This window comes from Coregonus lavaretus, assembly GCF_964263955.1.
Source record: "Coregonus lavaretus genome assembly, chromosome: 27".
Classification (NCBI taxonomy): Eukaryota; Metazoa; Chordata; class Actinopteri; order Salmoniformes; family Salmonidae; genus Coregonus; species Coregonus lavaretus.
Genome location: NC_140014.1, coordinates 20248559 through 20263232, shown reverse-complemented (window position 1 = coordinate 20263232; position 14674 = coordinate 20248559). Strand labels below are relative to the sequence as shown.

The window sequence follows — 14674 nt, the reverse complement described above, 5'->3', positions numbered from 1 at the left end:
AGCCAGTGGTGCGTTTCGTCAGCCCGGCACGGCCCGTTCCTGCTCCCCGCACCAAGTCAGTGGTGCGCTTCGTCAGCCCGGTCCGGCCCGCTCCTGCTCCCCGCACCAAGTCAGTGGTGCGTTTCGTCAGCCCGGCACGGCCCGTTCCTGCTCCCCGCACCAAGTCAGTGGTGCGCTTCGTCAGCCCGGTCCGGCCCGCTCCTGCTCCCCGCACCAAGTCAGTGGTGCGTTTCGTCAGCCCGGCGCGGCCCGCTCCTGCTCCCCACACCAAGCCAGTGGTGTGCGTCGTCAGTCCGGCACGGCCCGTGCCTGTTCCACTGGTGGCTGGTCCGGCACCGGTCAGATGCTTCACGCCGGAGCTAGAGCAATCCGCTCCACCAGTGTGCAGTCCAGCTCCGGCCAGCGGGGCCAGACCGGACCAGGGGTACTTTGGGGGGTTGGAGAGGGAGCGGGGATCAGGCCCGGAGCCGGATCCGCCGCCTAAGCGGAGTGCCCACCCGGTCCCTCCCCTGTGGTGTTTGGTGGGCGCGGTCGGAGTCCGCGCCTTTAGGGGGGGTACTGTCACGCCCTGGCTCTGGGGACACTTGTATGTTGAGCCAGGGTGTGCATTTCATTTGTTTATCTAGTATGTGTATTTCTATGTTGGCCTGAGTGGCTCCCAATCAGAGGCAACGAGTGTCAGCTGTCGTTGGTTGTCTCTGATTGGGAGCCATATTTAAACTGTCTGTTTCCCATTTGTGTTTGTGGGATCTTGTTTCAAGTCTGTTTATGTTAGACCGTGAACTGTCACGTATCGTTTGTTGTTTTTTGATCGTGTCTCTAATTAAAGAGTATGTTTGCCTGCAACGCTGCGCCTTGGTCCTCATCTCTGTTTGACGATCGTGACAATGATGTCTGACCTATGTCCTGACTTTCTAGTGTGGTTTGATCACCCTCACTGGAAAGCCGAGAGATGGTGGGTGATGATTTAAAGGTAATATGTAATACTCATTTGAAGGTAATTTGTAATACTTATACTTCCAGAGAAGTTTATAATTAATGTTTATATGTGAAATTCGGACCTCGAGAAGGATAGACCTGTCTCTAGTCTATTTTTCTATTCCTTGAATGAAATTTAACTGAGTTATTAAGGGTAGTAATTCTAATTTGATTTGCAGTGTTGTTGTTTTTTACACATTAATCACATTATGAATAATGTGTCAAAAATGGGGGAGTTACCAGTCCTCTGAAGGTTTTTGGATTGAAGTTTTACACACCTTGAGTGATATATACATTTAAATGTTTACATTTTAGTCTTATCCAGAGCGACTTACAGTTAGTGAATGCATACTTTATTTGTTTATTTTTTTTTCATAATGGCCCCCCGTGGGAAACAAACCCACATCCCTGCCGGCCAAACCCTCCCCTACCTTGGACGACGCTGGACCAATTGTGCGCCGCCCATGGTTCTCCCGGTTGCGGCCGGCTGCGACAGAGCCTGGACTCGAACCAGGATCTCTAGTGGCACAGCTAGCACTGCGATGCAGTGCCTTAGACCACTGCGCCACTCGGGAGACGTGTGAAGTGTATCGAGTGATATACACTATCGGTCAAAAGTTTTAGAACACCTACTCATTCAAGGGTTTTTCTTCATTTTTACTATTTTCTAGATTGTAGAATAATAGTGAAGACATCAAAACTATGAAATAACACATATGGAATCATGTAGTAACCAAAAAAGTGCTAAACAAATAAAAATATATTTTACATTTCAGATTCTTCAAATAGCCACCCTTCGCCTTGATGACAGCTTTGCACACTCTTGGCATTCTCTCAACCAGCTTCATGAGGTAGTCACCTGGAATGCATTTCATAGACAAGATGTGGTGTGTGTAACTGAGATAGAGATAGTCTGGAGGAGTAGAACAAACGTTTAATAAAGTAATATCCTGATTGGTGATTGACCTTGTCTCTCCTCATTATTCATTAGAATTTCCATGACAGGAAACACAATATGGGGTAGCAGGGAGGAATCTGCTCCTCCACACCCTGGTTTCCCTAGGTGAATAACAGGCGACCTCTGACAGCAGAGTGGAGCGGTCCGGTAATGAGAAGGGTGTTGGGGCTCTGGGGGTGTAGACCTGTGTGTCCTCAATCTGAGAGGGCATATCATGAAGACAGCTTTACGGCTGCTTGTCTACACACTGCTCTCTGGTTTATGGCCCATGCTGTGGGAGGGGAGCAGCTAAACGCGGCTTCCCATCTTCTCTGGGGAGGAGGTCCAAAGGGTTACCCACCTCTTTCACTTTGATTGCCCCAAATAGATTACCTATCAATATACCTCCTTCGTGTTCACCATAATGCAGGGGGGGAAACGTTTTGGCTCTAGGGATTTTTTTGGGACCGATTTGTTTGTCAAAATCAATTTGCGGGCCAGAAAATGGGCAGTTATTTGAAAATATAGACATTCAAGACTGGTCTGGAGTTTTTTACTCAAACCTCCCTCGGGCCGGATTGAATGGGCCATAGTGGCAGAGCACATACTGTGCATTAGTTCAGAAACCTATAAGTCATTGGCTAAATTATCATCTCATCTAAATGTTGATTGGCCATCTCATTAAGTAAACATTTACTTTACAGTACAGACGTGTATTGTTGATTTTGAGATTCGGGCTTCAGCTCTCTGGTGGTCCTACCATGGGATAGCGGACAGGGAAGAGCAGCTAGCCATAAATCACAATCAACTGCTTATTCATTAGCTGATTGAGTCACAGTTTAAGCAGCAATCAACAGTTGAAACAATAGCTAAAAGTTATCTCCCCACCACTGTTTCGGTAAAAAGCGGGGGGATGGGGCTGGCTTGCTCATAATTTGCAGATAGTTGTTGACACATCAACCAGGATTAGGGGGCAGGGCAATTTGTGACTTGTTTTGGTAATCAGTAGCTGAATTGGAGGGAGAGTGGTTTCACCCTCCCTTTCCTCCAACCTTAGCCACTCAGCCCCTACACAGATGGTCATGCGCCGTAGCAATCTTCGCTCTCTCTCTCCCACTTCTCTCTACTTTTGTTTCCTATCATCTTTCCCTTCTGTTAAATCCTTCTCCCTCTTGTCTCCTGATTCTGCCTCTTCGGCCCTACTCTCCTCCCTTTCCACATCCTATGAATCGCACTGTCCCCTTTCTTCCCAGCTGGCTCGGCCCTCCCCTCCTGCTCCGTGGCTGAGTGACTCATTGCGATCGTACAGAACAAGGCTGCGGGCATCTAAGCAAACATGGAGGAAAACTAAACTTCTGGAAGACCCATTATCCTTTCACTCCCTCCTCTCCACCTTATCTTCCTCTTATCCACTGTGAAAGCCACATTCTATCACTATACATTTCAAGCTTATACCTCTAACCCTAGGAAACTCTTTTCAACCTTCTCCTCCCTCTGCCTCCTCCCTCTCTGCGGATGACCTTGTCAACTGCTTTGAAAAGAAGGTTGACGACATCGGCTCCTCCTTCACTCAGCCTATTGAGTCCACTGGTCCCACTCACACAGAACTACCCTACACCTTGCCCGCTTTCTCCCCTCTCTCTAGATCAAATCCTGCAACTAGTGTGGTCCAGCCGCCGACAATCTGCCCACTCGACCCCGTCCCATCCTCCCTTCTTTAGACCATCTCTGGAGACCTTCTCACATTCCTCACTTCCCTCATCAACTCATCCCTAACCACTGGCTGTCACCTCTGACTTCAAAATGGCCCGAGTCGCTCCTCTCCTCAAGAAACCAACACTTGACTCACCTGACATCAAACTATAGACCTGTATCCCTTTTTTTATTTCATTTCCAAAACACTTGAGCATGCTGTCTCTGACCAACTCGCTTGCTATATCTCTCAAAATGATCTTCTTGACCCTATCAGTCAGGCTTCAAGTTGGGTCAGTCAACCGAGACTGGTCGCTTCTGTGTCACGTAGGCGCTCCACCAAAGTTGACTCTCTCTCCTCTGTTCTCATTTCCCTAGAACTATCCACTGCCTTTGACACCATGAACCATCAGATCCTCCTCTCCACCCTCTCACTCTTGGATTGCATCCTACCTGGCAGGCCACTCCTACCAGGTGACGTGGAGAGGATCTAAGTCTGCAGCACGTACTCTCACTACTGGTGTCCCCCAGGGCTCAGTTTAAGGCAATCTTCTCTCTATACACCAAGTTACTCGGCTCCGTCATATCCTCACATGGTCTCTCCTATCAATGCTATACGAATGACACTCAACTACTTTTCTCCTTTTGACACCCAGGTGGCGACACGCATCTCTACGTGCCTGGCAGATATCTCCGTTTGGATTTCGGCCCACCACCTCAACAAGACGGAGCTGCTCTTCCTCCCGGGGAAGGCCTGCCCGCATAAAGATTTCAATCACGGTTGACAACTCCAGTGTCTCCCTCCCAGAGTGCAAAGAACCTTGGCGTAACCCTTGACAACACCCTGTAGTTCTCTACTAATATCAAAACAGTGACTCGCTCCTGCAGGTTCATGCTCTACAACATCCGTAGAGTACGACCCTACCCCACACAGCAAGCGGCGCAGGTCCTAATCCAGGCACTTGTCATCTCCCGTCTGGACTACTGCAACTCGCTGTTGGCTGGGCTCCCCGCTTGTGCCATCAAACCCCTGCAACTTATCCAGAATGCGGCAGCCCACCTGGTTTCCAACCTTCCCAAGTTCTCCCATGTCACCCCGCTCCTCCGCACACTCCACTGGCTTCCAGGCTCGCATCTACTACAAGACCATGGTACTTGCCTACGGAACAGCAAGAGGAACTGCCCCTCCCTACCTTCAGGCTATGCTCAAACCCTGCACCCCAACCCGAGCACTCCGTTCTGCCACATCTGGTCTCTTGGCCCTCCCACCCCTACGGGAGGGCAGCTCCCACTCAGCCCAGTCCAAGATCTTCTCTGTCCTGGCACCCCAATGGTGGAACTAGCTTCCCCCTGAAGCTAGGACAGCAGAGTCCCTGCTCATCTTCCGAAAGCACCAGAAACACTACCTCTTCAAAGAGTATCTTAAATAATCCCCATCCTCACCCCGCGCAATTTTAGGCTATACAGTGTTTGTTTACATTTACTTTGTTTACACACATTGGAGTAAAACAAGTTTATATTTTGGGTTCTGATGTGGTATGACAGTTGAACTAAGCTTATGAGGCATTTATAAGTTATATTCTTCAAGAATCAATGGATACATATCATTAATTAATTAATCCAAAAATGTATGTACGCCCCACAAGTAGATTTGTCTGATCACTAGGGAGGGGGGCATCCAAGTCAATCTGCTCATTCTGATCTTAGGTTGTAGTGGTAGTTGCGTAATTTTTTCCCTTCCTCGTCTCGTCGCTGGGGGATGATGGTGTTTCATACAAACTGTAACACCAGGCAATGAAGACAAAGTAGCAGACAGTGTGATCATCCATCACACCTGTCTAGTGTAATTACCATCCATTCTTGGATGGAAGCATCCGGACCCTCCCAACTGCCTCTCCTTCCATCCCTAGGTAAGGGTAAAGAGGGGGAATACTGTAGCTGTGCAGTGCATACATAAATCACTATCACCCCATACTCTCTCACACACTCGCTCTCTCTTACACTCTCTCTCTTATGTTCTCTGTGTCTGTGTGTCAGGCTTTCCGGCCTCACTGAAAATAATCAGAGACAATGTTGATTATGATTAAAATAACAATCTATGCGGAAATGTCCAATTAGCCCGTACTGTCAACAGGCTCTACTGTGGGAAAACAATCATGCCATGTTACAGTAAAAGAGGGATGGGAATGGGGAAGTGCTGATGAGGGAAACAACCACTGTCTTCACTGTGTAATATTGTCACTTGGTTATCTGCAGCGCTGCAAAGTGGGTTCTTTGATGTGCCATGTTGCAATGCATTCATAGACCTATACTGCAGTGGTGTTCTTTTTCCAAGTGTATTTCAAAAGTACAAACAAACAAAATGGGACAAATGAACCTAATCAGCTTTGAAATAGTAAGAATTGTCACATGTTGTAAGTAAATTAGGAGAGACCTACCTAGATCCTTTGATGCAAATAATTCAGATTTTGTGTTTAAAACAATGAACCCTCGCTCAATCGATCATTATATAACTTGCAGTCATTTTGCAATTAGTGGCACAAACCACAAATGCACTGACAAAGTCCCAGGCTGCATTACAGCTTTGAGCAATTATAGCAAACAACCACAGTTTATTTATGAAGTAGTCAAGCAAAACAGCATGGTCTAATTTCTCCAAATTGAGCATTATCATAAAACTGGAGGCCTGCTGAGAAGTACAGTGAGGGAAAAAAGTATTTGATCCCCTGCTGATTTTGTGCATTTCCCCACTGACAAAGACATGATCACTCTATAATTTTAATGGTAGGTTTATTTGAACAGTGAGAGACAGAATAACAACAAATAAATTCAGAAAAACGCATGTAAAAAATGTTATAAATTGATTTGCATTTTAATGAGGGAAATAAGTATTTGACCCCTCTGCAAAACATGACTTAGTACTTGGTGGCAAAACCCTTGTTGGCAATCACAGAGGTCAGATGTTTCTTGTAGTTGGCCACCAGGTTTGCACACATCTCAGGAAGGATTTTGTTCCACTCCTCTTTGCAGATCTTCGCCAAGTCATTAAGGTTTCGAGGCTGACGTCTGGCAACTCGAACCTTCAGCTCCCTCCACAGATTTTCTATGGGATTAAGGTCTGGAGACTGGCTAGGCCACTCCAGGACCTTAATGTGCTTCTTCTTGAGCCACTCCTTTGTTGCCTTGGCCGTGTGTTTTGGGTCATTGTCATGCTGGAATACCCATCCACGACCCATTTTCAATGCCCTGGCTGAGGGAAGGAGGTTCTCACCCAAGATTTGACGGTACATGGCCCCGTCCATCGTCCCTTTGATGCAGTGAAGTTGTCCTGTCCCCTTAGCAGAAAAACACCCCCAAAGCATAATGTTTCCACCTCCATGTTTGACGGTGGGGATGGTGTTCTTGGGGTCATAGGCAGCATTCCTCCTCCTCCAAACACGGCGAGTTGAGTTGATGCCAAAGAGCTCGATTTTGGTCTCATCTGAGCACAACACTTTCACCCAGTTCTCCTCTGAATCATTCAGATGTTCATTGGCAAACTTCAGACGGCCCTGTATATGTGCTTTCTTGAGCAGGGGGACCTTAAGGGCGCTGCAGGATTTCAGTCCTTCACGGCATATTGTGTTACCAATTGTTTTCTTGGTGACTATGGTCCCAGCTGCCTTGAGATCATTGACAAGATCCTCCTGTGTAGTTCTGGGCTGATTCCTCACCGTTCTCATGATCATTGCAACTCCACGAGGTGAGATCTTGCATTGAGCCCCAGGCAGAGGGAGATTGACAGTTCTTTTGTGTTTCTTCCATTTGAGAATAATCGCACCAACTGTTGTCACCTTCTCACCAAGCTGCTTGGCGATGGTCTTGTAGCCCATTCCAGCCTTGTGTAGGTCTACAATCTTGTCCCTGACATCCTTGGAGAGCTCTTTGGTCTTGGCCATGGTGGAGAGTTTGGAATCTGATTGATTGATTGCTTCTGTGGACAGGTGTCTTTTATACAGGTAACAAGCTGAGATTAGGAGCACTCCCTTTAAGAGTGTGCTCCTAATCTCAGCTCGTTACCTGTATAAAAGACACCTGGGAGTCAGAAATCTTTCTGATTGAGAGGGGGTCAAATACTTATTTCCCTCATTAAAATGCAAATCAATTTATAACATTTTTGACATGCGTTTTTGTTTTTATTCTGTCTCTCACTGTTCAAATAAACCTACCATTAACATTATAGACTGATCATTTCTTTGTCAGTGGGCAAACGTACAAAATCAGCAGGGGATCAAATACTTTTTTCCCTCACTGTACAATCAGGAAGATTTTTGAAAACAATTGTTACAACACGTAGAATCGAGTGATTCTAGACTGACAATTATCGACACCAACCATACCGATTACTTATCACAGGCATTTTGCTGATATCGTTCATTACAATAATGGGCCTATACTAGACAAATGTAAAGTTTGAAATGAAATAAGTTTGCTAATATGGGTTTGTTAATGGGACAATTGATGGCTTCAACCATCAAACTAGTAGTAGTAGTAGTAGTTTAAATTATAATTAAAAAAAAGTAGGTTTATGGTTTATCGCATCAATTCAGGCAATTTATTGCGATATGGATTTTTGTCCATATCGGCCAGCTCTATGATGTGGTACAGTAAGCTGCCTCGGTGTTGCTCTCAGCGTGTCCCTGGTTTTATGAGTAGTCACTGGTTACGTGTGTAGACCCTGGTTACGTGTAGACCCTGGTTACATGTAGACCCTGGTTACGTGTACACCCTGGTAACGTGAAGACCCTGGTTACGTAAAGACCCTGGTTACGTGAATACACTGGTTACGTGTACACCCTGGTTACACGTATACCCTGGTTATGTGTAGATGGACTTTAATAATTCTGAAATCAGTGAATATGTGGTTACCATGGAGCTTTGCTGAGCCCTGGGATTCTCACATCCCACTCAATGGGCACTATGGAGAACACCTGAGAAGACCTGATCTCTGACTCAAATACACCCTGTTTCACAACCTTATTATCTACACTCAACTGTATGAGAATCAGCCACTCTGTGAAAAGATAAGGGCAATGATTCCACATTCTAAATGTTAGTTTCCGGTAGGAAATACTGGATTATATTTTAGAGCTAGAGCCACTCTGAAATGCGGTCTAATTTTCTTTGCATAAGCTTTCAGTTTGAGAGAAACAAACAACGAATAATGTCACAGGCCTATTCCCCTTCACAGTATGTAGTCTCTCTGTGCCTACCTTTGCCTCTGATGTGGGTTCAAGGTAGCACAGTCGATTGCCGAGCCCCTCTGCTGTCAAGCAGAACTTGCGATTCTCCTTGTGGATGCAGGCGACACACTGGAGCACCACTTCATCATCCTGTCAAGACAACATTTTCAGAGTGAGTGGAGGAGAGGAAAACCACCACTGCCCTCAACAGGAGCCCACCAACCACCTTTTAACACAGGGAGATTCTTCACTTCTCTTTGACTCTAGTGTGTGTTTATGACCTTTATGGAAACAGGGGATTCATCTTCCCAGACACTGGACAGGTAGATAGGGAAGGTCATGCACATTTGACTTAATTGTGGAACATTACAGTTCATGTATTACTGGTTGAAGATTCACGTTTGGCCGGTGTAGGCCGTCATTGTAAATAAGAATTTGTTCTTAACTGACTTGCCTAGTTAAATAAATGTAAAATAAAAAAATAAAAATAAAAGGCTCCACCATATATTCTCAATGGCCCTATTTTCCAGCAGCAAAATAGGCACCTTAAAATATCAAGGAAATCATGGTAAAATGGTGAGGTAAGATTTCTAGTTTATTGCTTCTCGATGAGGCCATGATGACACACCATGCAGAACAGGAGAACAGGATGACACAAATGCTAAAGAAAAGGACAACCTACTCTGAGGAGTTAAAACTGATGACTAACATATTTTCTCCTATGTAGGCTCTCTGTTTCTGGCTGTTAATTGGGAAGTCTTCTGCTAATGTGATTATCAAACAAAAAGTATCCCTTTAAGTCTGCCGAACATCCTTTGGGCTATTTACACTGTTTATATAGTAAAAATGAGGCTGAAGTAATTGATTAGAGAGTTCATGATTAAAAATAAATAATGATCTAGCTAAATGTATGCTGAGGAGCATCATGAAGCAGCTAGCTGTGCATTGCTTTGGGCTGGATTTGTTCATGAGACAAGAGACACTTAGCATGCATTTTGCTGAGCATATGGAGAATTTGGTTTTATTCATAGACCGATTTGGAGGCAGTACAGATACTAATCACCACATTCTGGTCATCAATATAGTTATTACTGTCATGAGCCCTCTCACTCCACCGGGTTACCACCTTAATTTGTTTCCACTATCTTCCACTCTGCTCACCACTCTCTCTCTACTCAGCCTAACTAGCTCCACCTGTCCCTGCTCTGCTCGGCTCTAATTACTCTGCCAGCTGCGCTGCATTACCCACTAACCTCTCCCAGTATTTAAAGCCCTGTCTTTCAGCTCTCCTTTGTCAGATCGTCTGCAAAGCTCACACCCGGAACCTGTTTGCTCGCGCTTCTGGCTCACCCTTGTTTTGTGACCCCGGACCTGCCTGATTCTTGGATACTCTTCTGCCCCAGGAAAACCAGACCTGCTTTCTGCCATTACGACTCCTGACTACTCTTCGATCCCGGTAACTCTGACCAGCCTTCTGCCTTGCTACAACGTATTTGGATTTCCCTTGAACTGTACTTCTGCCTTGTTTCATCCGCCCCGTTGTGTCTGTGTTTCCTCCCCCCCAGGACTTCTGGACCACCAACCACCGGCGTCATCGGACGCATCGCTGCCACTGGGGGGGGGCACAGACCCAGCACATTGGACGGAATCCCTGTTATTCCCAGTAACCCCTGGAGCCTTCACTCACTCCCTACTTCCCTTTTCCCTTAAGTTTTAATAAACTTTCTGGTGTGACGCAATTGTGGTCCTCTTGTCGTCTGTCTGAACCGTGACAGTACGATCTGACCATCATGGACTCAGCGCACACTTCCCCCGACATGGAAACCGACGAACCTGAGCAACCCACCGCCATGCTACGCCTGGAACACACTGAGAGAGAGCTAGGCCGCATGAGCGGCGACATCACCTCTCTGCTTCAGGTCGGCCACCAACAGCATCAGCAGTTCCAGCAGCACCAGCAGCAGTTCCAGCAGCAGCAACAACAACTCGCCATGATCATCCAACTCCTCACCAACCTTACCCCAGCCACTCCGCCCACCGGCCCGTTTCCAGGCAGTCTGCCCACCAGCCCTGCCTCCGAGTTACCTGCCCCGGTCATTGCAGCCGCTGCTCCGGAACCCAAGATTGGAAACCCCGAGCGGTTCAACGGCGATTCTACCCAGGTCCGGCCATTCCTGACTAGCTGCCGACTTCAGTTCTCCTTGCAGCCAAGGACCTTCGCCACGGAGGGGGCTAAAGTCGGGTATGCCATCACTCACCTGACGGGCCGAGCTCGACTCTGGGGAACAGCAGAGTTCGAACGTCAAACCCCCGCATGTGCAACCTTCGACCTGTTTGCTGAGGAGATGCTGAAGGTGTTTGACCTGGATTCACCAACCGCAGAGGCGTCTCGTGAACTGTTCAGTATTCGACAAGGCAGACGTACAGTCGCAGACCATTCCATCGACTTCCGAACCCTGGCAAGACGAAGTTCTTGGAACACACCATCGTTGGTGGACGCGTTCTTCCATAGCTTGGCTGACTATATCAAGGACGAGTTGGTCTCCCATGAACTGCCTTCCACTCTTGATGAAGCCATCGCACTGACTGTCCGGATCGACAGAAGGATACAGACCCGTCGTCGTGAGAGGGGGCGCCAAGGTCCACCAACTACCGGCATTCGGAGAGATCCGACTGGGCTCCTGTCATCTACTGCCACTCACCCAAGTCAGCTTGATCAGTCTGAGCCTATGGAGATTGGGCGAGCCTCTCTCACTCCTGCAGAGCGCCAGCGCCGCTTCACCTCAAACCTCTGCCTCTATTGTGGAGGTGATGGACATCGTGTGGTAACCTGCCCTTTAAAAGCCGAAGCTCACCGGGCATAGGGGGAGTCCGGTTGAGCTCAATGACCATCCAGTCCTCCGACCGCAAACCCCTGCTGCAAGTTCACCTCCGCCTCTCTGACTCAACTCACACCCTGGCTGCTCTGGTGGATTCTGGCGCCGAAGCCAACATAATGGACATCAAGCTGGCACGCCAACTGGGACTGGAGAACCTCCGTTTGACACCTCCTATTCCTGCCCGGGCACTGGACGGACACTTACTCGGATCGGTCACTCATGTCACGGCCCCGGTCTTGATGGGTCTGTCCGGAAACCATCAAGAAACTATCCAGTTTCACCTGCTCCCCTCTCCAGGCCAACCCCTCATCCTGGGTTACCCATGGCTCCGCCGGCACAACCCTCAGCTCGACTGGGTGACCGGGGTGATCAGGGAGTGGGGAGAGGACTGCCACCGAACCTGCCTGCTTGCTGCCGCACTACCCCCTCGGCCAGTACCTACTAACTCCGCTCCTGACCTCTCCAATGTCCCAGAATGCTACCATGGTCTCAGAGAAGTGTTTAACAAAGCAAGAGCCACATCTCTGCCCCCTCACCGACCGTACGACTGTGCCATCGACCTCCTCCCTGGAACAGCCCCTCCAAAGGGCCGTCTTTATTCGTTGTCTGCTCCTGAAAGAAAGTCCATGGAGGACTACATCAATGACTCTCTGTCCGCAGGATTAATCCGTTCATCTTCATCTCCGGCTGGTGCTGGCTTCTTCTTTGTGGGGAAGAGGGACGGATCTCTTCGCCCCTGCATCGACTACAGGGGACTCAACGACATCACAGTGAAAAACCGTTACCCTCTGCCTCTGCTCACCTCTGCTTTTGAGTTGCTCCAGGGAGCCACTGTTTTTACCAAGTTGGATCTCAGAAACGCTTACCACCTAGTGCGGATCCGGGAGGGAGATGAATGGAAGACCGCATTCAATACACCAACAGGCCACTACGAGTATCTGGTTATGCCTTTTGGCCTCACCAATGCTCCTGCTGTGTTCCAGGCTCTAGTGAATGATGTACTGCGGGACATGTTAAACAAGTTTGTCTTCGTTTACCTGGATGACATCTTAATCTACTCCAGAAACCTGTCTGAACACACCCGCCATGTCCAGCAAGTCCTTCATCGTCTTCTGGAGAATTCCCTCTACGCCAAGGCAGAGAAATGTGAGTTTCACGTCAAGACAGTGGCCTTCCTGGGGTACATAGTGGCAGAGGGAAGTATCCAAATGGATCCTGCCAAAGTATCAGCAGTCACTTCATGGCCAGTTCCGGAGAACAGAAAGAAGCTGCAACAGTTTCTGGGGTTTGCTAACTTCTATAGAAAGTTTATCCGGAACTACAGTACCGTTGCTGCCCCTCTCACTGCTCTAACCAGCACCAAGCAACCCTTCACCTGGACCCCAGCAGCCGACAAGGCCTTCAGTACCCTCAAGGTAAGGTTCACCTCCGCTCCCATCCTCCAGATGCCTGATGTGGACCGGCAATTCATTGTGGAGGTGGACGCCTCGGATGTGGGAGTTGGTGCTGTGATTTCTCAGTGGGCTGCGGAGGATAGGAAGCTCCATCCCTGTGCCTTTTTCTCACGTCGGTTGTCCCCCTCTGAGTGCAATTACGACATAGGGAACCGAGAGCTGCTGGCTGTGAAGCTTGCCTTGGAGGAGTGGCGTCACTGGCTGGAGGGGTCCACCATTCCATTTCTCGTTTGGACCGATCATAAGAACTTGGAGTACATCCGCACGGCCAAACGGTTGAACTCCAGGCAGTCCCGCTGGGCCCTGTTCTTCACCAGGTTTAATTTCACTCTGTCATACCGGCCTGGATCACGCAACACCAAGCCAGACGCCCTCTCCCGTCAATTCCAGAAGGATGACAACCCCTCCAAGGATCCTGTGTCGATTCTGCCAAGTCCCTGCATCGTAGCAGCTCTGACCTGGGCTGTTGAGGAACAGGTGCTGGAAGCTCTCCGTAACCAGCCAGGTCCCAGCACTTGCCCAGCTGACCGCCTTTTTGTCCCCGAAAACCTGAGGTCCCAGGTCGTTCAGTGGGGACATGACTCCCGCCTAGCTTGTCACCCTGGCTCCACCCGCACTTACAACCTGCTCGCCCAGAGGTTCTGGTGGCCCTCTCTGAGAAAGGATGTACGGGAATTCGTCCAAGCCTGCCCCATCTGCAACCAACACAAGTCGTCCTGCCAGCCCCCAGCCGGATTGCTGCAGCCCCTGCCTGTGCCCAGACGTCCCTGGTCTCACATCGCCCTTGACTTTGTCACGGGGCTGCCCCCTTCAAGTGGCATGACCGTCATTCTCACCATAGTTGACCGATTCAGCAAGATGGCACACTTCATTCCCCTCCCCAAGCTCCCAACCGCCAAGGAGACCGCCCAGGTGGTCCTGGAACACGTCTTCCGGATCCACGGACTGCCAAAGGATGTAGTTTCTGACCGTGGTCCACAATTCTCCTCCGCTTTTTGGAAGGAGTTCTGTCACCTGCTGGGAGCCACAGTCAGTCTGACTTCCGGATTCCATCCCCAATCCAATGGGCAGTCAGAGCGGGCAAATCAGGAGCTCGAGAAGGCACTGCGATGCATGACTTCACGCAACCCCCACTCCTGGTCGCAGCAATTGACATGGGTGGAGTACGCACACAATTCTCTGACCTGCTCTGCCATCGGTATGTCCCCTTTCCAATGTGTTTATGGATACCAGCCTCCTCTATTTGCCAGCCAGGAAGGGGAGGTTACTTGCCCATCTGCACTTGCTTTTGCCCGTCGATGTCGCCGCACCTGGTCACAAGCCCGAGCCACACTCCTCAGATCCGTTGCCAGCTACACTACCGGGGCCAACCGTCGGAGAATCCCTGCTCCCACCTACCATGTTGGTCAAAGGGTGTGGTTGTCGTCAAAGAACCTGCCACTCAGGGTGGAGTCGCAAAAGCTGGCACCTCGGTTCATTGGCCCATTCCCTATCATAAGAGTGATTAGCCCA

The 14674-nt window shown here is 48.9% G+C and overlaps 1 protein-coding gene across 1 annotated transcript in view; it reads right to left on the bottom strand.

Moving 5' to 3' along the window:
- LOC311103056 (ryanodine receptor 3) overlaps nucleotides 1-14674 on the bottom strand; it is a gene marked incomplete at both ends in the record, with an annotated part of 229346 nt that overhangs the window by 151042 nt on the left and 63630 nt on the right. The window contains one exon of the mRNA XM_084144572.1: nucleotides 8860-8979. Coding sequence (XP_084000698.1) covers nucleotides 8860-8979 — 120 coding nt within the window. The remainder of the gene's footprint in view (nucleotides 1-8859; nucleotides 8980-14674) is intronic.